Here is a 22,288-nt window from a genome sequence, read left to right on the forward strand (position 1 = left end):
GGTTACCCAGTGGGTGGGTGGGATGACCAAAGAAGAAGCTCAGTGTCCTGGAGGAAGCCAGTACTTAACTAACAAGGAGCGCTAGCCAGGCTAGGGAAGGAAGAGTAGCAGAGGGAAAAACAGGGCAAACCTGAGAGAAAGCACAGCACATTTGTTGGAACTGAAAGTGCCTGTTGGTTCAGTGTGCCTGGAGTGTGGAGTCTCAGGCAGGGAGTGGTGACAGGCAAGGCTCAAAACACAGAAGGCTTTGTTTGCCAAGTTATGAAATTGTATGCTCTACTCTGAAGGTTTTGGGAACCACTGAAGCATTAGCACCCCCCCCCATTTTGTGAAATGACTCAGTAAAAAATAAGCCATAACAGTGAAGAAACTGATACCCATGCCTTCAGAAAGATAGTCAAGAATCGTATTTATAATCACACTTAAGGCAGAACAACACCTTGGTTTGTATTCTTTACCAGCTCTGGGAAAGAAGTGGTTCTTAGCCATGGAAAATATTCAACCACGAAGATCCTGCCTGGTCTTACAATGTTACATTATTTCTCTGAACACAACCGTGTGGTGGGCCACCTCAAATGGTAGGAATGTACTATACAAAGGAATAAATCAACCAGGTTAAGGGTGAGACTAACTTTGGGAAAATCCTTTTGGCAATAAAAATAATATCACCTTATCTTTATAAAGCAGATTTACAGCTTAAAAATACATTTTTATATTTATTTTATTTGAGCTTCATAATAATCCATTGAGGTAACTGATGTTGATAGTCCCATTTTACAGATGAAAAACTAAGGTTCATATAAATAAAATATAGCTCACTATAACAGTATTTAGCAAGTAGCACAGCTACTCATTATACTAATTAGTATATAGTTATACTTATTGTATTAATACTACTTATTAGAGATTCAACCCCAAGATATGTGACTTTAAATCCCTTTTTTTTTAGATTTTATTCATTCATTCATTCATTCATTCATTTATTTATTTATTTATTTATATGAGAGAGAGAGAATGTTCACACTCACGTGGGCACATGAGTGGGGGGAGAGGTAGAGAGAGAGGGAGAGAGAGAATCTCAAGCAGACTCCCCCTGAGCACGGAGCCTCATCCCACAACCCTGAGATTATGACCTGAGCCGAAATCAAAAGTCAGAAGCTTAATCAGCTGAGCCACCCAGGCCCTCCTAAATCCCTACAAGAAACTGGTCATAAGCAATAAAGAAAATTAAATTTAAGAATATACCAAAACCTTGTTTAGATTTTTTTTTGTTGTTGTTAAATTATCAGTCACAAAAATTGAACACTCTACTTCCTTAAAGAGTAGAAGATAACGAATAATGTCCTTGGGACTCCAAATAGCAAACAATATAATACCTGTTTGCTAATTTTTGTGTTTGTTTCTATCTAAGGAAAAGAAATACTCTATTTAAAATGTTCTTTTTTAAAAAATAAAAGGAAAATAATTCATTGATTTGAGGTCATGGTCATTAGAGGAGGCACTACTAGAAAATTTATCTTTCGTTGCTAGTATAATATGTCTAAAATTTGTGCTCTGAAGAATTGGCTATGGGATAAATACATGAAATGAAATCTTTTTTTCCCTTTGAGTTTCCTCACAAGAGTGAATACACGCCCACATATGAAACTTACCCAGTATCGCAAAGTTGAAAAATTCTGTTGAGAGAGAGATTGGAGAGTGTGGACCTCCATCGTGACAGGCATTTTAGGCCACAGGACTTAATTTTATGGACACACCTCAGAATTTTAACTCTAGTGTAAAGTTTTTGAAGCAGGTACTATATCTTTTACATTATTTATAAGAATCACAGAATTCGCCACGCATTGGACAGTCAAAAAGCATGCTATACAACTTTATTTTGTTGAAGAAAGAGAAAACACTTGGAAGAGCATCCCCAGCTCAGTAAGGCCAGTCCCTGGACCCATCTTCCACTTGACTCATTTCCCCTCGAGGCCGTGATCTGAGCTTCGGGGAGCTCTGAACATTGAACCTCGTGAGTGGACAGGAAGTACTCGTGAGAGAGGACTGAGCCTCTGTATTCACGGCCTGCACAGGAACCCACTAGGTGGACACTAGTGTGGACTAGGAACCTAGGGCACTGCTAGGTGGACACTCAGCTCTTCCGTATTGACTCAGTGAATGAACCAAAGATGTTCCAGAGAGAATTTAAATCGCAGACCATCCTCGTGTCAAGAAGGCTGGTTGGAATCTGGGTTTTTGTTAGGGTATACCCAATAGCTCTGCTGTGTCCAACAGGAGAGCTTTCACGATGCTGGGACTTGCTGAGTGCTAGCGAACCCTACTAAACTGCCTCGTAATGCACTGTCACTGACGCTTGAGTGAAAGAGGGTGATGTTAATAAAAATGCTGAGACAACAGGCTAAACCAAGCATCCCAAACAAACCAGGATTGTCCCAGCAAACCAGGATCTGAGGTTACCCTAGCAATTGCCTAACGATAAATCCAATCTTCAGCTCTTTTTCCAAAAAAGTGCTTACATATGAAAACGTGTCCTTACATAATTAACGGGTTGGAGAAAATAAACCCTCTCTAGAAACTGTAGTTTTAAGAAAGTTCATATCCAAGATAAAGTGGTTATTTCTGAGATTTGGTGTAATTCTAAGATTTGGTATAAATTTTGGAGGTTTTTTTGGCTTCCATTTTTTTTTCTTTCTTTTTCTCTTCTCTGCAGTAAATATTAACAATGAACGAGGGCTGCTTTATATTTTTGCCTTTTAAAATTAAAATGTCCTTAGATTTCTTTTTTCAGAGTTTTGTGAGTGAATCAAGTATTCCATGGAGCATTCCCGGAGAAATTTTAGTGTCCTTGCTTCTCTGATTAGAAAATTACAACAGAGGGGCACCTGGGTGGCTCCGTTGGTTAAGCTTTTGACTCTTGATCTCACCTCAGGTCTTGGTCTCAGGGTCGTGAGTTCAAGCCCCGCATCGGGCTCCACTGCTAGGCATGGACCCTAGTTTAAAAAAAAAAAAAAAAAGAAAGTAACAAAAAGATATTAAATGATTTGTGCCTGCTAAGTAGCTCATTAATCAGCAGGAAAGAGTATTTGAAAATAATAAGAGAAAATTTGACAATATATATTCTGGTTCTTAATATCTGGAATTATTATTGATTTCTGTTTAGATGCTATAATATCTTAAATCTATGAATGCGAAGATTTCCAGAAGTGTGACACCTCAAAGAATTTTTATCTGCTAGTGAGATAGCCCAGAATTTGCCAGTTTTGCCAATTATAATGAGAAACCTATTCCTGCCTCCTCAGGGCATGATTTATACCTGTGTGTTTCAGTAAAGCAAAAATGCTGAGTTCCACATTTCTATAAAAGTCTACACAAACTATGTCATTATTTTGAAATTGTCTCACCTGAGAATGTTTCTAAAATAAGGCCATTTAGATCCTCTTTGATGTTTGATTAACCACGTTGTGATGAAGCATTTCTTAAAAGTTTACTAGGGTGTTTTTGTTTTTTGTTTTCCTTTTAAAAGCAGTACAACAACTAGGACCCTCTGAAGCCCAGCAACCTTTGAGGGGCCCCACTGGACCCCCTGAGGCCCGGGCTTCAGCCTTAGCCTCTCCCTGCAGCCAGTGGCAGCTTTTAAACACCCCAGAACCCTTGCCCAAGCTGTGGACCAAATGGAAACAGGGTTTTTGTAGCCAAAAAAAAAAAGGGCAATATAAAAGATTTAGAAGCCCAGCAGTTACATGTCTGGCTGTCTGCGCTCAGCAACTTGTGGGACGGGAATAAGTCAGGAACACAAAGATTGGGCCTCTCCAGAAGGGATCTTGGCGTCAAGGAAGATGTAAAATTGACAGGAAGGCACACCCACATTGATCCATCACTGTGGAAAATGTAAAGTATTCCACATTCATTCAGTATCTTCACAGGGAACACCTGATTCAGTTTGCAGTTTAAAGGAATTGAACTCTGTGCTAGCTAGTCCTTTGCTCTGAATAAGAATAATAACGAATGAGGTAGGTGGGGTGGAAGGAAGAAGACACTCCCATCCAGAGTTAACACGCAGTTGTCGAACTAGAGGATCTCATTTCACGAATCAAGTGATTCCCTCACCTCAGGGTACCTTTTTCTGGACAGCACCATATATTATATATTTCAGTCTATCCTCACTACTGTCTCTTGTGTCATTGTGTGTCAACGCGCACTACCTCATTCTCCTAGAACGGAATCTTCTTTGGGCTTCCCTTGGTACAGTTTGTGTGGCTGTGCCCCTCTCTGACCTGCCCGACCGGTCAGTTGTCCCCTGTGTACTGCACTGGTTGCTCTTCCTGTTCCTGTCCTCCAGCTGTTTTTAATCCTGAGCACTCCGCCTTTTTCTCTTCATCGTGTCTTCCTTAAAATAATCATATAAGCATGTGGCTTCTGTTTTCACCACTGCACAGCCATTTCCACACAAGCCTCTAACCTTGCCTTCTCGCCTGGTCTCGTCTAGTACTTAAAATAATCTGACGTGTTTTCACTTCTGCATGTAGGATCTTTAATTTAGTTTCCACAGCAAAGCGATTCCTTCTGTTTTTATTGGCACTTGGTCATCCAGTTTTCCCCTTTTCATCAACTCTGTTCTTTGGTCACTTACCACTGTCCAAACAATTGAGCTTCATCCATAGAGTGGCTAACAGACCTCTGAATTCTAAATTGTTAAGGTGTGGTTTTCAAAAAGGCATTTTAAAGGATGTTGACAGAAACTATGTTTAAAAGTCTAGTAGAGTTAAGAATGGTTTTTGCATTTATAAATGAAATGTTGGGGGAAAATAGAAAGAGTAATATTTTGTGACATGTGGAAATTGTATGAAATTAAAATTTCAGGGTAGTTCAACAAAGACCATTGTTCTGCTAAGACTAAAATGTTTACTATGTGACTCTTCAGAAAAAGTTTGCCGACCCTTGGTTTAAAAGATTGGTGTCCAATGTGTTAAAACAACAAATTCAAAACTCTTTAGTTTGTCCCCAGCCTTTTTAAAAACAAGATGGTCGGGGCGCCTGGGTGGCTCAGTCGGTTAAGTGCCTTCACCTCAGGTCGTGATCTCAGGGTCCTGGGATCAAGCCCCGCATCACATTGGGCTCCCTGCTCAGCAGGGAGTCTGCTTCTTCCTCTCTCCACTCATGCTCTCTCTCTCTGTCTCTCTCAAATAAATAAATAAAATTAAAAAAAAAAACGAAGATGGTTATACATCCATGAAATCACAATAATTTCCATCACCCCAAAAGATTCCCAGGCTCCCCTGTAGAACATCTCTCCCTCCACTCCCAGAGCCAGGCAACCACTGGTCTGTTTTCTGTTTCTGTGTTGAAATCTGTATGTTCTAGAATTTTGTGTCAATAGATTCATAGTGTAAGTGCTTTTTTGTGTCTGGTGTTTTTATCCAGCATATTGATTTTAGGATTCACTGATGTTGTTAATCAGTAGTTCGTTCTTTTTGTTGTTATGCAGTTTTTTCCAGCTTTATTGAGGTGTTATTGACAGATCAAATTATGAGATATTTCGAATGTATATCGTGGTGATTTGATATATGTATCCATGTCAGCAGTGGGCCAATTTGACTCATGGCCATAGTTTGCTGGACACCGTGTAAACTTTTTACTGTTAAACAAGACTAAAAGCAAACTTTTGAATAATCTTTTCTGCATGGAAAAACCAACCAGAGAACATGATGGCAATTTAACCATTTTGTTACTGTTGTTGTTATTACTATTATGAATATTATTTCAGTGTACAAACTTTGGGTATTTCCATGCTTGTAGCAGAGGTTTCTCAGCATAAACCAAAAATGGTTTCAAATTATATTTTTAAGAAATACTTAGAGATATAACAAGATTTAAGTAAATAATCATGGTACAGTTTGGTATTGTTATAATTTTAATTAAAAAAATATGTTTCACATTCGAAGCTTATTCCAACTCCGTGCTCTTCACCACTTCTTATTAAAACCAGAAAAAGTTATTCTCGGGTTCCAAACCTCTTCTACTTATTTAGTTCCATCTCACTACTAAGGCCACCTCCAGTCTTCTCTGTCCCTCAATCCTACCACCCAATTCCATTTATACTTCTGAAATTTTTCTAATCTAGGGACTCTCAAAGCAGAGGGTTGGTCAGGGATTTATGTTCTTATAACATTAAAAAAAAAACCACACACACAATGTAATTTTCAGTTCCTTCTGTCTTGGCAGAAATAGTCTGGCTCCTGATAAGTAATATCATGACTGATTAGTGTTCCATGCTTCGAAACTTAACAGAAGCATGATGAACAGTGAGTGTCTCAGAGATGAACCTTCTTCTGTAGACCTCTACAGAATGTTCAAGAGAAAAGGCTGAAGGAACAGGGATCATATCCGGAGATGAGATTGCTGACGCACGACCTAATAATTGTCTTTTGTTTCATGAATATTTATCACAAAGAAGATTGACCAAGTGTTTCTTGTTTCTCTAAGTGACATGCAGGGAAATATACCCTTAAATTGCAGTTAGAAACTTTGTATGAAAAAAAAATCTTGTCTATACTCTAGATATATATGATAAAAAACACAAAATTGTTATTCCTAGGGATTACAAAATTTAGAAAAAACATCTTTCTAAGCCCAAACCTTGAAAGCAAAAGCCTTTAACCCTTTATTTTAGTCCTAGAGATGTGTGAAGTCAGCACACTATACCAACTGAAATTCTGTTGACTCTAGTAGTTCTGAATAGATAGTGTCCCTTAAAATAGTAAAAAATTTTGGAAGAACTTGACATACCCATCGTGAACAGTAGGTAATTGCCTTTCCTATCCAAATACTTTGTAAAAACATTCAGGTAATAATCGTTCCCATAGATTTCTAAGTATTTTAGTTGTGCTGACTAACCAACAGCCATCAAGATAAACTCTCATTTCCTCTCTCTGGTATATTTAATGCACACATTCGATTGGGGATTCTTACTATAAATAAGAACATCAACAAAAGCGACTAAAACTGAAAGTTAAGAAGAGTTAAATAAGAAGCAAAGAACGATGAAATTCCTACTTATCTCACACCTGAAAAAAATGTACCAATGCACAAATACTGGATTTATCTTTTTAGTTTTGTGATTGGCATGAAATCCATTGTCTTTGCTGCTAAGTCACTAGTGATAAAAAACAGCAGTAGGTCAGCAGCCCAAGAGCGTGCAAAGCCAGAAACGAGAGATCACGGACACTCCTCAGGGTTGTCTGTCAAGGGAAGAGTAAAAGCAGAAAGCTGTGAAGCTCTTTGAGAAGTAGCCACGAGAAGCAACAGCAGCAATATATACAAACCCAGCCCCGGCCGAGCAGCCTGAGACAGCAGGGAAGTCACCTGGGGCCCCAGCGCCAGGCAAGCCTAGCACCAGAGGAGCACCAGCCTAGAGCAGAGACCAGCCAGAAGGGGATGCTTGGTTCTCCCACGAGAGAGTCTTGGCAGTGGAACATGTGAAATGGAAAGACCAAACCAAAACAAATTTTATTGAGCGACTACCGGACTACCTAACTGGTGAGAGAATTAGAGGGCCAAAAGCAACACTTGCCTCAGACCCACATCTGTCCCCAACCCCCATCCTACTCTCCCACTGCTGAAACGTAAAAACCCTAATCTTTTATTTCACAAATATTTCTTATGCTCCTCTTGTGTGCCAGGGTCCACGCTACAAATTTAAAAATACAATGGTGACCTGGACATGGTCTCTTGCTTTCTAGGACGGTAAAGCTTAATGGAAGATACCCTTTTTTAATCCCAACTTTGTGAATTTTTTTGAGCTGAAAAAGAAATGAATTTTAACGAAGACTTCATTTCTCTGTTTTCCTCATCCTGCATTGTTTTGTGCACTTTCTTAGACTATCTAAAAGATAGGTGATTTTGTTTGGGTCGTTTGTGTGATTCCACTATTTTTTTTTTTTTTTAAGATTTTATTTATTTATTTGACAGAGAGAGAGACAGCCATCGAGAGAGGGAACACAAGCAGGGGGAGTAGGAGAGGAAGAAGCAGACTCATAGCAGAGGAGCCGGATGTGGGGCTCGATCCCATAATGCCGGGATCACGCCCTGAGCCGAAGGCAGACGCTCAACCGCTGTGTCACCCAGGCGCCCCTCCACTGTCTATTTCTTAACTGCTTTTTATAACAGAATTAATATTTATCTGGAGATTTTGAAATTGTACATTTTCCCTATGGCTCCAAAAATAATATCCCTATTATTTTAATATCTTTTTGTTTCAAAGTTTTAAAAATATGGAAAAGAAAAACAATAAATGGTCCACATGTCCATGTTCCCATTATATAGAATTGATCATTATTTAATACACTGACGAATTTGCTTGTAGTTTAAAAAAAATCACTACTTGGAAAAAAAGATAAATATTTATTACAAAGAATTGAAGCAAGGAATAAAAGTGTGAAGATTAAAAACTTTTTAACAAATAATCTCTACACACAACATGGGGCTTGAACTCATGACCCCAAGTTCAAGAGTCACATGTTCTGACTGAGCTAGCCAGGCACTCCAAGGTTAAAAACTTTTAAAATCACTTCAAACTACACCCATAAATAATTCTCATTAACATTAGGTGACCATAATGGAAACAATGATGGTCAAGAATTTTCCAAGTTCAATAGCAAAAACCACAGATCCAAAAAGCTTAGAGAACCCTCGTCAAAGAAATTATACCTATGTATATCATAGTCAGACTCTTGAAAATCGGAATAGGAAATCATGGGGGCACCTTGGGGAAGTGAAGGGAACATTGCATACAAGAAAATAATGATAAAAATGAACACCATTCTCATCAGAAATTCTGGAAACCAGAAGACAATGTAATGATGTCTTGGGGCGCCTGGCTGCCTCAGTCAGAAGAGCATGTGACTCTTGATCTCGGTGTTGTGAGTTCAACCCATGTGTGTGTAGAGATTACTTAAAAGTAAAATCTCTTTAAAAAAAAAAAGACAATGTAATATCTTTAAAGTCCCCAGACAAACAAACAAACAAACAGAAAACCTGTTAACCTAGAATTCTGTATCTGGTGAAAATATCTTTCTAAAATGAAGATGGAATAAAGACATTTTCAGGCAGATGAAAGTAGAAAGACTTTATTTCTAACAAATCTGAACTACAAGAAATGGTAAAAAGAAGTTCTGCAGGCTGAAGGGAAAGGGAAGTGATATGAGAAAAATTCACTTCTTTTTTTTTTTTTTTTTTAAGATTTTATCCATTTATTTGACAGAGAGAGAGAGAGAGAGAGAGAGCACAAGCAGGGGGAGCGGGAGAAGCAGACTCCCCACTGAGCAGGGAGCCTGATGTGGGACTGGATCCCAGGACTCTGGGATCATGACCTGAGCTGAAGACAGCCGCTTAAGCGTCTGAGCCACCCAGGCGCCCAAAAAATCCACTTCTATAGAAACGAATCAAGAGCACCAAAAAGAGCAAATAAGGCATTAAATACAAAGGATCATTTTTAAAATCATTCCTATTATATATCATTAAGTCTCTTTAAATACCATTACCTGTTTAAAAATAAAAGTAGGGGTGCCTGGGTGGCTGGGGTGCCTGGGTGGCTCAGTCGTTAAGCGTCTGCCTTTGGCTCAGGGCGTGATCCTGGCATTCTGGGATCGAGCCCCATGTCAGGTTCCTCCGCTGGGAGCCTGCCTTTTCCACTCCCACTTCCCCTGCCTGTGTTCTCTCTCTCGCTGGCTGTCTCTCTGTCTGTCAAATAAATAAATAAAATCTTTTTAAAAAATTAAATAAATAAAAATAAAAGTAACATTAAGTGAACATCATTCTAGACACCTTTCTAGGCAAACTAAATATTGGATGTCTAGTTATAAATTTTGAATATGTGACCATAGAGAGTTCCTATAATGTAGAAAACCCAATTTCAATTTACTTGAATTAATCACAAGAAAAACTAAAATGGAAGAGGACTAATTGTTGAATTGCAAAAAATTATTCTACACCACAAAAGGTATTCTGGGGGCACCTGCCTGGCTCAGTTGGAAGAGCATGTGACTTTTAATCTAGGGTTTGTGAGTTCAAGCCCCACGTTGGGTATAGAGCATACTTAAAAAAAAAAAAAAAGATATATTATAAGTACATTAAAGGATTAGAATCACCTTTTTTTATTACCTAAGTATTTCATTTTTATAGTATTGACTGATTATATGCGATAAAGATGATAGAACCATCAGTACTCAGATCTCCCATCTCCTCTCTCCCAAACTTAGGAATTTTTTAGTTAATATTATGCCTTTTAAGTGTCTAGACGTAACTATTTCATTTGGCCCTCTGTGATTCTCATAATTTTTTTCAATAATGGTTTTGTGTCTAAATGCATCGATACAGGTCTTTGTACATGATTCTTTTGCCATCTTTATATTGAATTCTGTTTTTTCCGTGGTATGGGCAGGTTATCCCTTTATTGGTCATATTTTATTGTCATGTAGTTTGAGTTTCCCCCACCCAAGAAGATACATGGACGCTGCATTGCCTGCATTTTTTTTAATGTTTGATAATGTCAAATGCTATATTGGCTGGGTATGATATTCTTGGACCACTTTTTCCCTCAGAACTTAATAGATATTATTCCATTGTCTTTTAACACTAGTAGTCAGTGTAAAGAAGTCTGAAGCCAGACTAAAATTTACCACTTATTAAGAGATTGGCTCTTTTTTTCCTACTTGAGTATCTTAAAGTTTAAAACTGAGTAAGGCTACAATTTGGTATTAAGGAATCTATATCAAAATTTCCCCAGTACATGGTATACTTTCAAGCTACAGATTCAGTTGTGTTTTTTTCTCTTTCAGGAAATTGTTTTTACATTAACATTATGGTTTTTTATTCATCTTCAGTGACATTCATTGGATTCCTTATTTTGAGGGTAGCGATGAACAATTCTTGAGTATTTTTTTTTTCCTGTCAGCTTCTTTAATTCCTTTAATCTCTGTCTTTTTTGTCTGAATTCACTGGAATTGTATATTAGCGAAATCTCTTATTTTCGAATTCTCTGAATCATGATATGCCTCCTCCACAGTTAGTTCCAACTACTGACAGCACCGTGGTTCAGCGTTTGTGGCACACAGTGGGATGTGTAGTGTCCGCGAGACCAATTCCTCATTGCCGATAGAACTCTAGCTTTGTATTCCTCAAATGTTTCAGTGCTGGCCCCACTATACACTTTACATTTTAGTATCTAGACGGATTTAATTCTTTGTGTTTTAATGGCAGGCTAGGCACCTGCATATGTTTATCAGGTATAATTGGCCAAAACTCTTTGCCGGAAACTGAAATAAATATTAGAAATAGAGGTCATGCGGAGTCAGGATGTCAGATTGCTCAACACGTTTAGCTCGGGATTGCTGAGGGCTCTTGTTGGATGGGTGTGCTCGTGCTCACTGGTGGGGGATGCAGTGTGAAGTCTGTCGTAGGCTCCAGTTCACCGTGAGCTCAGGATAGCATTCAGAGCATGGAAAAAATGGAGTGGGCTAATGTTTCACTTTAATTAGAGACAATTTAAAATTAAAGGAATGGGCCTACGCAGCTGTTAAATGGGTTCATTGAATGCATTTGATATTTTTACCACTTTTTTGAACCTGAAAGAATTATGGGATGGGAGAGGCAGAGACAAGGAAGATCGCTGACTGTAACAGCTTGCGTGCAGTTATAGTTTGAATACCCAGATTCTGCCCTCTTCTGAGATCTTTTTACAAGCCCTGCAAAGGTTAAATGCTCCTGTTTGAGGGCTGTATCATGGTCCTCAGAGGGAGACAGTCTCAGAGTGAAGATGAGTTCTCCAAATCAGTGTGAAGCCCCGAGACTTCATTTCCTTCAGGGGCAGGCACCTTAATCAACTTCCTGGTTTACCAGTTCCCCTCTGTCGCCACTTCTCTGTCAAATCTGTCAAATGGCAGTGTTTCCCACCTCACATGAAAATGATAGAAATTATTGAGGGGTGCCTGGGTGGCTCAGTCCCTCAAGTGACCAACTAGTGACTTCTGCTCAGGTCCGAACCTCAGCATCCTGAGATCAAGCCCCGCCTCTGCTCGAGCTCAGCAAGGAGTCTGCTTGAGAGTCCTTTCCTCTGCTCCTCCTGGTCACACACAAGTGCACTTGCTCTCTCTAATAAATAAATAAACCTTGTAAAAAATTTATTAAGATAAGCCGCCAAAATCTTCTATACTTCTTTTGCTCTTTGATGATGTTAAGAGCATTTATTAACTCCTTTAGACATTATGATCTCATTTATGTCTCACTGAAAGTTTGCTAACAAGTTTAAGTTCCTGAATCAAAAAAAAAAAAATTAAAAATTGGCCATAGTGGGTATGGTTCAATCCAGATATAATCTAACTAAAGACTTAGAAAGCATTTTTCATCTTTGTAGTAGGAGATCCAACAAAATAATCAAAACAGCAATGCACAGAAAGAATTTCCTTTAGTCAGCCTTCCCTAAGTAAAGAACAGGAATAACAGGTGGATTATATAGGTCCTCATTCTAAAAGAGTTAACCCTTTATTTTACAAGAGATAGTTGTCTTCGTGAGCAGCTGGGGAGCAGGAATCAGCTGTTTCCTCTGCATCTCAGCGCCTGGCCGTGCACAGAGTGGGTGGTCAGCATATTGGATTGAACACTTGAGAGTTAGATTATCTCTTAAATTATTTTACAGACCAGCATACAGGGGAGAGCCTGAGATTTAACATGCAGTGTTTGGAAAAGGAACTTGTTTTTACTCTGAGGTCAGAAATCTCCACAGCTGAGCACTTTGGATAATGAAGGTCCCTTTTCTATATTTGCCCAGCCTGGGCTGGACACAGGCAAATGTCACATAATCTGCATTTAAACATTCTTTTCTTTCCATTTTAACAGTGTTTATGTTTCCTGGAGTACATCTGAAAGATTCCAAGTATTTACTGTATATGTAAATATTCTTTTAAGAAAAAAAAAAAAACAACCACATGTAGTTTTCACATGCAAGTTATTTTCAGCAGGCAGCTCCTTTCCTGCAGCACAAAAGGCTAGATATAAAAACAAACAAGAGAGAATGTGCTGTTTTAACAAATGGGTCCTTGGAGATGGATTTTAAAGCTCGGTTTTTGTTTCCTGATCTAGCTTTTACCCTATCACTTTGTAACACTTAGAGAGATCCTGAAATAAATCAGTGACATTCTCACAGCTTTAAGGCTGACAGTTTAATTTTTTTCCTGTTTTGTCTATTGCTGGGGCCAATGTAATTAGGTCATACCCATGTGAAAAATTACTTGTACAAGAAAAATTTTGGATGTGCATGAGTGTTTTCAGGAAGATTTGTTTCTGCTAACGTTCACATCATCCTTTGCATGTGAAACTAATTCACTTACCTTACATAATTTAAAATATTAATGTTGGGTAAAAAAAAAACCCTTAATCGAAAGGAAACAAATGTTTCTATTACTTACTGTATATTGTGGTTAGAGTAATTATATTTAAAAATATTTTTAGCGGATAAACCACTGATTTTAAAACGTATTTGTTGGTTATGTAGATTGGATGCCAACTCTGGAAGGGGTCATTCTAGGAGAAAGGGGACAAGACCTAATTTATGGAGGTATTCTAGAAATGGCAACAGAGCTCACATACTAGCATGCCCATCTTGCAGACTGTTCTTTCATTTTACATTAAAAATTAGTTGTAATTCTTATGCCTTGAATATTTTCTAGATTTTTTGCTATTTATACCAGCAGATAAAAGTTTCAAGCCCACGAGCATATTATTTGCTTTATTGCTTCCATACTCCTAGAAATGTCACGAACCGTGGGAGAATGCAAACGTCACCAAATGAAGATACTATGTCTTATGAAAAATGTTAACATTAACTCCTTTTCTTCTTTAATAAGCTGAATATCTTGCTTTCATTTTTGTGGATTAACTTAAGAATTTTAATAACTAAGGAGATTTTTACTTGCTTCTAAAACTTAAACACCAGGATTAACAGACGCAGAAGCCACAATTTAACATATTTTATTGGCTGAGTGTAAAGGTCAAAATTACCAAGCATTATAGAAGCACCATTAGAAGTATACAGTAGATCCCTTGTAAAAATCGTGAAGGACAGCCAGTGTAGGCAACGTCTGGAACACAAATACAAAATTCGAGTTGCTCTCTCTGTGACAGAAGCCGAGCAATTGTCAAGAGTTTGACTGGGTTGCGAAAGAATTTAAAGGGCCAGCAGATCTTTAAGAACGCACAACATAGCTTTGTTGTCTCCATAACATTCACTGAGGAGCCAGGCACGCTAAATATTAAGCAATCCACAGAATTCCTCTGATTCCCTACCCAGTGACTGTATTTTCAAATGAAATAGTCGGTGAGCTATAGATAAACAAAATCAGAAGACTCGATTAGGGTTGCCCTTCTGGGAGTCTGCAAGGTGGTTGGAGCATTACTGCAACCATTTTGCTACGAAAAAAAAAAAATGAGAGAAAGTGAGATCCATGGGAAAAGAGTAGTTTTTTTGGAAGGCAAGAGGTTTGCTTTCTAAAGCAAAAGCTACACAGCTAATCAGATATACTTCTGAAGTTCCGTTTTCATGTATCAGTAGGGCTAGATTTCAGAGTCACTTGGGTTTTAATCAAGAAAAAAAATGATTGAGGGGGCGCCTGGGTGGCACAGCGGTTAAGCGTCTGCCTTCGGCTCAGGGCGTGATCCCGGCGTTATGGGATCGAGCCCCACATCAGGCTCCTCCGCCATGAGCCTGCTTCTTCCTCTCCCACTCTCCCTGCTTGTGTTCCCTCTCTCGCTGGCTGTCTCTCTCTGTCAAATAAATAAATAAAATCTTTAAAAAAAAAAAAAAAGAAAAGAAAAGAAATGATTTTTTTAGTGAGAGGGCAGTTTTCCCAAATAACCTTGAATAACTTTTTTGTGACATTCAGAAATTTACAGTGGCCTCTTGCTAGACTTGTAACATGTTCTGTAATTCCCTGCTTCGGGTAGAATTTGGGGACCGCTTGTAGAAAATCGGCTGTGCTTACAACCACGTTTATTTTTCAGCTGCGGTAGCCGGACTTCCTTTAACAAGCTAGTGTTATTTTCTTTTGCAGGGACTTTATGTTTTTGTGGTTTATTTCATTCTACACAACCAGACGTGTTGCCCTATGAAGGCCAGCTACACGGTGGAAATGAATGGACACCCAGGACCCAGCACAGCCTTCTTCACACCAGGGAGTGGCATGCCTCCTGCTGGAGGGGAAATCAGCAAGTCCACGCAGAATCTTATCAGTGCTATGGAGGAGGTGCCTGCCCTTGCCCTTGCTCTTGCACTTGCTCATGCTCTCCCCCACCCTCCCCTCCCCCACCCCTCCCTCCCTTCCCCACCTCCCTCTCGAAGAGTGAAAGTTAAAAGGTACTATGTGACTGTTAAATCCCTTTCCTAGAACAGCCTCTGATCCATGGTATTTGCTTGGCTTACTGTGGTATCAGGCCTGTATCTCATTCTTTTTCTTCCCTATCCTGTGAGCTGTACTAACCCGCAGTTTGTACTGGGAAGTCAGTGCATAATTTGTCACCGCTTTCTTCAGAATCTTCCGAATTTAACATGGCAGTGACGGAATCTGCTTCGGAAATGGTTTTTTTAAATACTGTGTTCTTCCTAAAAATACTTCCTCAGCTCTCTTTCTTCACCCATCCCAGCTCATTCCTTCAATCCCAACAAACACTCAGTGAAAAGAAAATAGGCTAAAACTCTTTTTAATTTAAATACCCGAAAATATTTTAGGACAGAAGCTTCGAAGAGGGCTTCAGCGGCACTACTAGAAAATCTATCTAGGACGTCCTTTGTGAGACCCACCTCCCACTGTCCTCTGCATTCTGTCCACCTCGTCTTGCTTTCCTGTGTCTAGATCACAGTGCCACCAACCTGTCAGTAATGCTACCTCTAGCACGGGGACCACTGCTCAGATTTTTAAAACTACCTGCAGACATTCGTCCAGGCAGAGATGGTATGCAGGTCCCTGATTAGTTCTGTAGTGCCTGACTTGTGCTTGCTTACCATTCCTTACGTAGCTCATATTGCCCTCTCTGTAGTGAAGAGCCAAGGGGAGGGGTGCCTGGGTGGCTCAGTCGGTTAAGCTTCTGACTTTTGCTTTCCACTCAGGTCATGATCTCAGGTTTGTGAGATCCTGCCCTGCATAGGGCTCCCCGCTGAGCATGGAGCCTGCTTAAGATTCTTTCTCTCCCTCTGCCCCTTCTCCACCCCTTCCAAAAAATTAAGAAACAAAAAAATAAATTGAGCCAAGGGGAACAGTATTTGTGTTTGCATCCTGAACAATGCAGGAGATCAAAGTGCATCTGTCTAAAAAGGTAATGGTTTATAGATAGTCAAGTAGGTAAATAGGTAGGTAGAGAGAGAATCTACCTGCTCAGTGGTCTTTTTTGTCCTCCATGTTAATGTAGAAAGGAATTTTATTCATGTCAGGTTAAAATTAAGGTAAGTCAGTGATCACAAGTCAAGTACAATATTTTTTAAGAATTTTAGTATCCCTAAATGTGTAGAAATTTAATACCGTTTCTATATCCCCAAAGTTCTTAAAACGGAATTATTTTCACATCATAGTTGATTCCAATAGAAATGGTAATTTTTAGAGCTAGCAATTCAGGAGTGAATCTTAAAAATTTTTGTTTGTCTCTTTGATTGTTTACCCGATCTAGCATTTCTCTAGATTAGCCAGGTGTGGTTATTTAAAGTCAAACTAAGTAAAATTAAATAACATTAAAAATTCAGTTCATCACTCACCCTGGCCACATTCAAGTGCCATAATGGAGAACACGGGTGTAAAATATTTGTGTCATCACAGAAAGCTCTGTTGAGCAGGGCTGGTCTAGATGTCCAACTTCTTAATGAAATATTTTAAGGCTAAATCTTCTCTCAAATGATCTCTACAGTCCTCAGGTCACTTTTCTCAATACAAGGCATCCCTGCAGTCTCTCTTGGGGGGGAGCAGCTGTGACAGTTTAATTCCTGGGCCTGAGCCACTACTTGAATGTTCATGTGGGGTGTTGCACGATGGTGTACCCTTAAGTGTGCTCTGCATTCCTCAGAGGCTTGGAATTGGCCTTGATCCAGTTGTCTGTGGATGAGGGACTGTCAGAGACATTCTAGGAAGCCCTGCAGAGAAGGGAAGGCATGAGGAAAGGAAGGATTAAAGGACTGGTTATCAGTGGCCAAGAGGGATGTGAATATATTTAATTATTTCAGGTTAGAACTATCTTTTTAATCATTGAATCCAATGATTATATGAATCTTTATTTTATAACTGGAAGTTTTATTCCCCCTCCCCTATTGCGTCCACCACCCCAATTCCATCCCCTCCAGTTCTTAAATTCTTAACAGTTTTCTTTCCATACATACTACCAAAAAAATAAAACATGTTGTTTGAGTTAAAAAAATAAATTTTTCCCTACACATGACAGCATAGAAATCTACAAGTAATTCTTATAGAGCAATTGCTTAGAATCACCAGACTGGGCTGTCTCTAAGGACCAAAGGTAAAATTAAAGGTCTTAATTCTAAACAGTTCAACAGTCCCTTCACATGGTCTCCATAATGAGAATATGAAGATAAAGTAGATATCAGAGTAAATATGTATGTATTGATATTATGGTTTCCTTTTCTCCCAACCCTACCCCAAAAAGGTGCCACCTGACTGGGAGAGAGCATCCTTCCAACAAGCCAGTCAAGCCAGCCCTGACTTGAAGCCAAGTCCGCAGAATGGCGCCACGTTCCCTTCCTCCGGAGGATATGGTCAGGGGTCACTAATAGCCGATGAAGAGTCCCAGGAGTTTGATGACTTGATATTTGCATTAAAAACTGGTATGTATGAACCCGCAAACCACATTAGAAGTAGGCACTCTTGCTATGCTACAACTTATATCTTCTTCCCATGAGGTTACAAAAGAAGAACAGTCAGTCCCCCTTAGCACATCCTGATTCTCATGACCCATTCCTAATCCCAGCCAAACTTTAGGATATTTTGTTCTTGGCACCAAATATAACACAACCTAAAAATAATTTACAATTTGCTCTTAAGAAAAAGGCATACTCAAAGTAAATGTAAATATCTCTGTCATGGAATCTTGATATAACACCAAGATACCATTGAGACAAGTTCAGTATTGTAAGACAGTGGTAGGGATCGCACTCAGAGAGTTTTGCCTCTGACCTGCCAAAGAGACTGGACTGTCTCTGAAGCAAAAAAATGTCAAAGGCAATGTAATGGGCCACATGTAGTTCTACTGTTTTCTAAGCACCATCATATATCGTATTTCACTGGCTCCTCCTACATGTTCAACCCCACTCAACCTGTGACCCCAGTGGATGGTTGTTTTCAAATCAAATATGCTGGGGTTTTTTTCTTTTCTTTTCTCTTAAATTTTTTTTTTATTAAGTAAACGCTACCTCCCAATGTGGGGCTCAAACTTACAGCACTGAGATCAAAAGACACATGCTCTGCCAACTTAGCCAGCCAGGCGCCCCTACAGTTTTTTTTCTTTTATTTTTTTCCTCAGAAAAATCTCAAACTGCCAGTGTTACAAAATGTTCAGTGATTTTTCATTTCTAGATGTACAAGTAAGCAAGAAGATATATCCATACTCAGATGAACCTATTAAGATAATTATTCAAAATGCATTTTACTAAATATCCCTATATTAAGAATAGTGCTTGGCACTTGGTAAAACTTTTGTAGATATTGTTAGAAAATGAATGAATGAATGAATGAATGAAAAATGAAACTTAGAGTTTGCTTGGAGGAACAGACATTCACGCAAACATGACATAAGGAAGAATAAGTAAGTAGTGAAAAGAGTTATTAATTATTGAAGAGATTGAGGAAAATTTTTTGAACCCTCTCGGCCTTGATTCTTGAAAAATATGTGGTTTTAAATAGGTGAAGAGTGGAGGAAAGGCATTGCAGACTGAGGGAGTAGAATCAGCCGAAGCCCTGGGCTTACAGGTGCAAGGCTTGCAGGTACTCGGGAAGAAGGCGCACTGCAGTGTGGCTGGGGCGGGTAGGGAGTGCGAGCCAGGCAGCAGGAGAAAGGCCTGCAAGGTAATTTACCTGCATTGTTAATAATTTACTGTAGTTCCCCAACTAGGTTTCAGTGAACAAACTCCTTGAGATATTTATAGTCATCCTCAATGGGAGGACCCTCTGACTGAGTATATTTGGGAAACTGCAAAGATTCACAATTCACATTAGCATTTAGCAGCTCTAAAAAGTCCTAGAGTAAAGAAACCCACTTCACTTAATTTAACCTGGTGTTTCCGGAACACATTTAGTAATAGATTCATTTTGTGGGAGCAGAACACTTGCTGGTGTTTTACATAACATTAAAATGCTATTCAGAAGCCATGCTAAGAAGTGGGATTTTTATAGAACCTAGTGAGCCATGGAGGTTTTTGAGGAGAGGAATGGCATGTTCCCACTGGGTTTTGAGGCAAAAGAACTCTTAACGAAAGTATGAGAAATAAATTTAGAAGCAAAACCAGAAAGGCTAGGAGATTATTACAATTGTCCAAGAGAATGAGGTTCGGGCCTCGGATTCGGGGAGCAGAAATAAGAAAGAGAAGATGAACACCAGAAGAAAGCTGAGGGAGCACAGTCAGGACAGTCAGCAAAGGCGCCTGCTTCTCACTTCGGTGGCTGAGGAATTGTGTAAAGAGCATTTGTTCATTCATGTGTTTCGGGGGAAACTGATGAGTTCAGATTTGGAAGTATTGGTTGGTAGGCCCGGGGCTCTTAAATATTCAGGGCTGAAGGGTCTTAGCTGAGGATTCAGGGTTGGAGGTATTGGTTTGACCTGTACCAGTGCAGAGACTCTATTCGAAGCTGCGGGGATGGACGAGTTTGAGCTCGGTAGAGTGAAGGAGAGAGAGAAGAAGAAGAAAAGGAAAGAGGTGAGGAAGGGAGGGGAGACGGAGGAAGGGCAACAAGAAGAGCATCCTGGATAATATCTCCTTTAAAGAGTGAATAGGGGCGCCTGGGTGGCTCAGTTGGTTGAGTGCCCAACTCTTGATTTCGGCTCAGGTCATGATCTCAGGGTTGTGAGATTGAGCCCAGTGTTGGGCTCTGTGCTCAGCACAGTGTCTACTTGAGATTTTCTCTCTCCCTCTCCCTCTTCCCCCTTCCTCTCCCCCATGCTTGCTCGCTCTCCCTCTCTCTCTCTCTCTCTCTCTCTGGAAAATCAATCAATCAATCAATCAATCAATCAATATTTTAGAAGAGTGAATAGAAGAGGGTCCCACGGAGGAAACTACAGCATGGTGAAAAAGAATAAAGAGAGAAGAAGTTTCATGGAGAAGGAAATAACAACTGCCTAAAATGTTCACTAGTGTTAGGACTAAAAAGGGGCTTTCAGAATACTAATGATTCTCAGGGAAGATTATGTCCCCAGCACTACAAAGTGGTCAGTTGTTGATGTTGGGACACTGGAAACATAAAATGAATTCTTGCAGCATAATTAAATTAGATGTGGGTCCTATATATATAACAAGTATTAAATGCATTCAGTTCAGGAATGTATGGAATGACTTGCTTGCTTATGGATGAGTTTAGCATTCCTTGGAGCTCACTAAATTCATTAGGAAATAAATACTTAAAAAGACCGAAACAACAGTCTCTAATATTGGTTCCCTCTATTTTTAGAAAAGGTACTATAATAATCAAGCACCACCCTCAAGACACTTCATCATAGAATATGGTCAAATCAGAGAAGCAGTTCACATGCCATTCCGTCTGCAGCTGAATTTACAGTTGACACATAGGCCCAGATTTGGCCCAATAGAGGGTTTTGTTTGATTCTCATAGCATTTTAACATTTTTTAAGCCCAAATTTCAGAGATATCCTAGGGTACCTCACAGTCTCAGCAGCAGAGCATGTGACACTTGATCTCAGGCTCGTGAGTTAGAGCCCCACATTGGGTGTACAGATTACTTTAAAAAAAAAAAATCTTAAAAAAATTTTGGAGATATCCCATAAAAACCCAGAATTTCTTAAAAAAAAAAAAATCTAGCAACAGAGTGCTTAAAATATAGCACAATCTTAAAATCTCCTTGATTGGAGTTGAGTAATGGCCATCTTTCTGGACAGAGCATGAGCTCTTTGATTTGTCCAGTGCTCACCAGACCTGTGTCACTGGTCTATGCTTGCCGACCTGGCCTCAGTGACATTTTTTTTTTTTTTTTAAAGATTTTATTTATTTATTCAACAGAGATAGAGACAGCCAGTGAGAGAGGGAACACAAGCAGGGGAAGTGGGAGAGGAAGAAGCAGGCTCATAGCAGAAGAGCCTGATGTGGGGCTCGATCCCAGATCGCCGGGATCACGCCCTGAGCCGAAGGCAGACGCTTAACCGCTGTGCCACCCAGGCGCCCCTCTCAGTGACATTTAAGTTTGCAAACTTTGATCTATCACAGGTCCACTTTAACCATTGGCCTCTACAAGTCTGGTACTGGGAACAGTGGGTCTTCCAAGTCTTTTCATTTAAACCCTTAAACAACTTTGAAAAGCTAGGTAACCCTTTGCATATATTTAATAAACATCTAAAGATTTTCATCATAAGTTGAAATAGTATCAAATAATGTAATTTCCACTGTATTATAAATTTTAGTGTTTAAAAATGAAAATTTTACAGTATTCTTTTAAACTAAAGGAGTGTAAATATCATAGCAATTTGATACCCATCATTATTCGTTTCATTTTTTTATTTTATTTTATTTATTTGAGAAAAAGAGAAAGAGAGAGCAGGGAATCTCAAGCAGACTCCAAGCTCAGCACAGAGCCCAACTCGGGGCTGGATCCCATGACCTTGAGACCATGACCTGAGCAGAAATCAAGAGTCAGACGCCCAACCAAGCCACCCAGGCACCCCATATTCATTTCATTTTTTTAAAATACATATGGGGCAGGCTTTTCTCTTACAATTGGAAATTTTACATCACTGTATTTTCTCCTTGAGCTTATATTTCCATTCCACTCCACCACAGAAGTTTATCCTAATATATTTTATGCTTGAAGTTCATTTAATCTTCACTCACTCAAAACAACTTCTAACAAAACATGTATACAAACTGAAACTTAAAGTTTCCTGTGGTCATAAGAAAGTATTAGTGTTAAAAGTTTCTTTTTTTACTGTTATCATTATAATTATTATTAGTCTATGAATGAATAAATCAACATTGATTTTTAAAATATTAAATGTTTTGAGGAGCGCCTGGGTGGCTCAGTCA

At 39.2% G+C, this 22,288-nt stretch overlaps 1 protein-coding gene across 1 annotated transcript in view; it reads left to right on the forward strand.

Moving 5' to 3' along the window:
• The window catches only part of ADGRV1 (adhesion G protein-coupled receptor V1), a 508,055-nt gene that overhangs the window by 479,129 nt on the left and 6,638 nt on the right, over positions 1-22,288 (forward strand). Inside the window, exons 88-89 of the mRNA XM_026498632.4 lie at positions 15,105-15,296; positions 17,695-17,872. Of these exons, the coding sequence (XP_026354417.4) occupies positions 15,105-15,296; positions 17,695-17,872 (370 nt within the window). The remainder of the gene's footprint in view (positions 1-15,104; positions 15,297-17,694; positions 17,873-22,288) is intronic.

Source organism: Ursus arctos, unplaced genomic scaffold (genome assembly GCF_023065955.2).
Source record: "Ursus arctos isolate Adak ecotype North America unplaced genomic scaffold, UrsArc2.0 scaffold_5, whole genome shotgun sequence".
Classification (NCBI taxonomy): Eukaryota; Metazoa; Chordata; class Mammalia; order Carnivora; family Ursidae; genus Ursus; species Ursus arctos.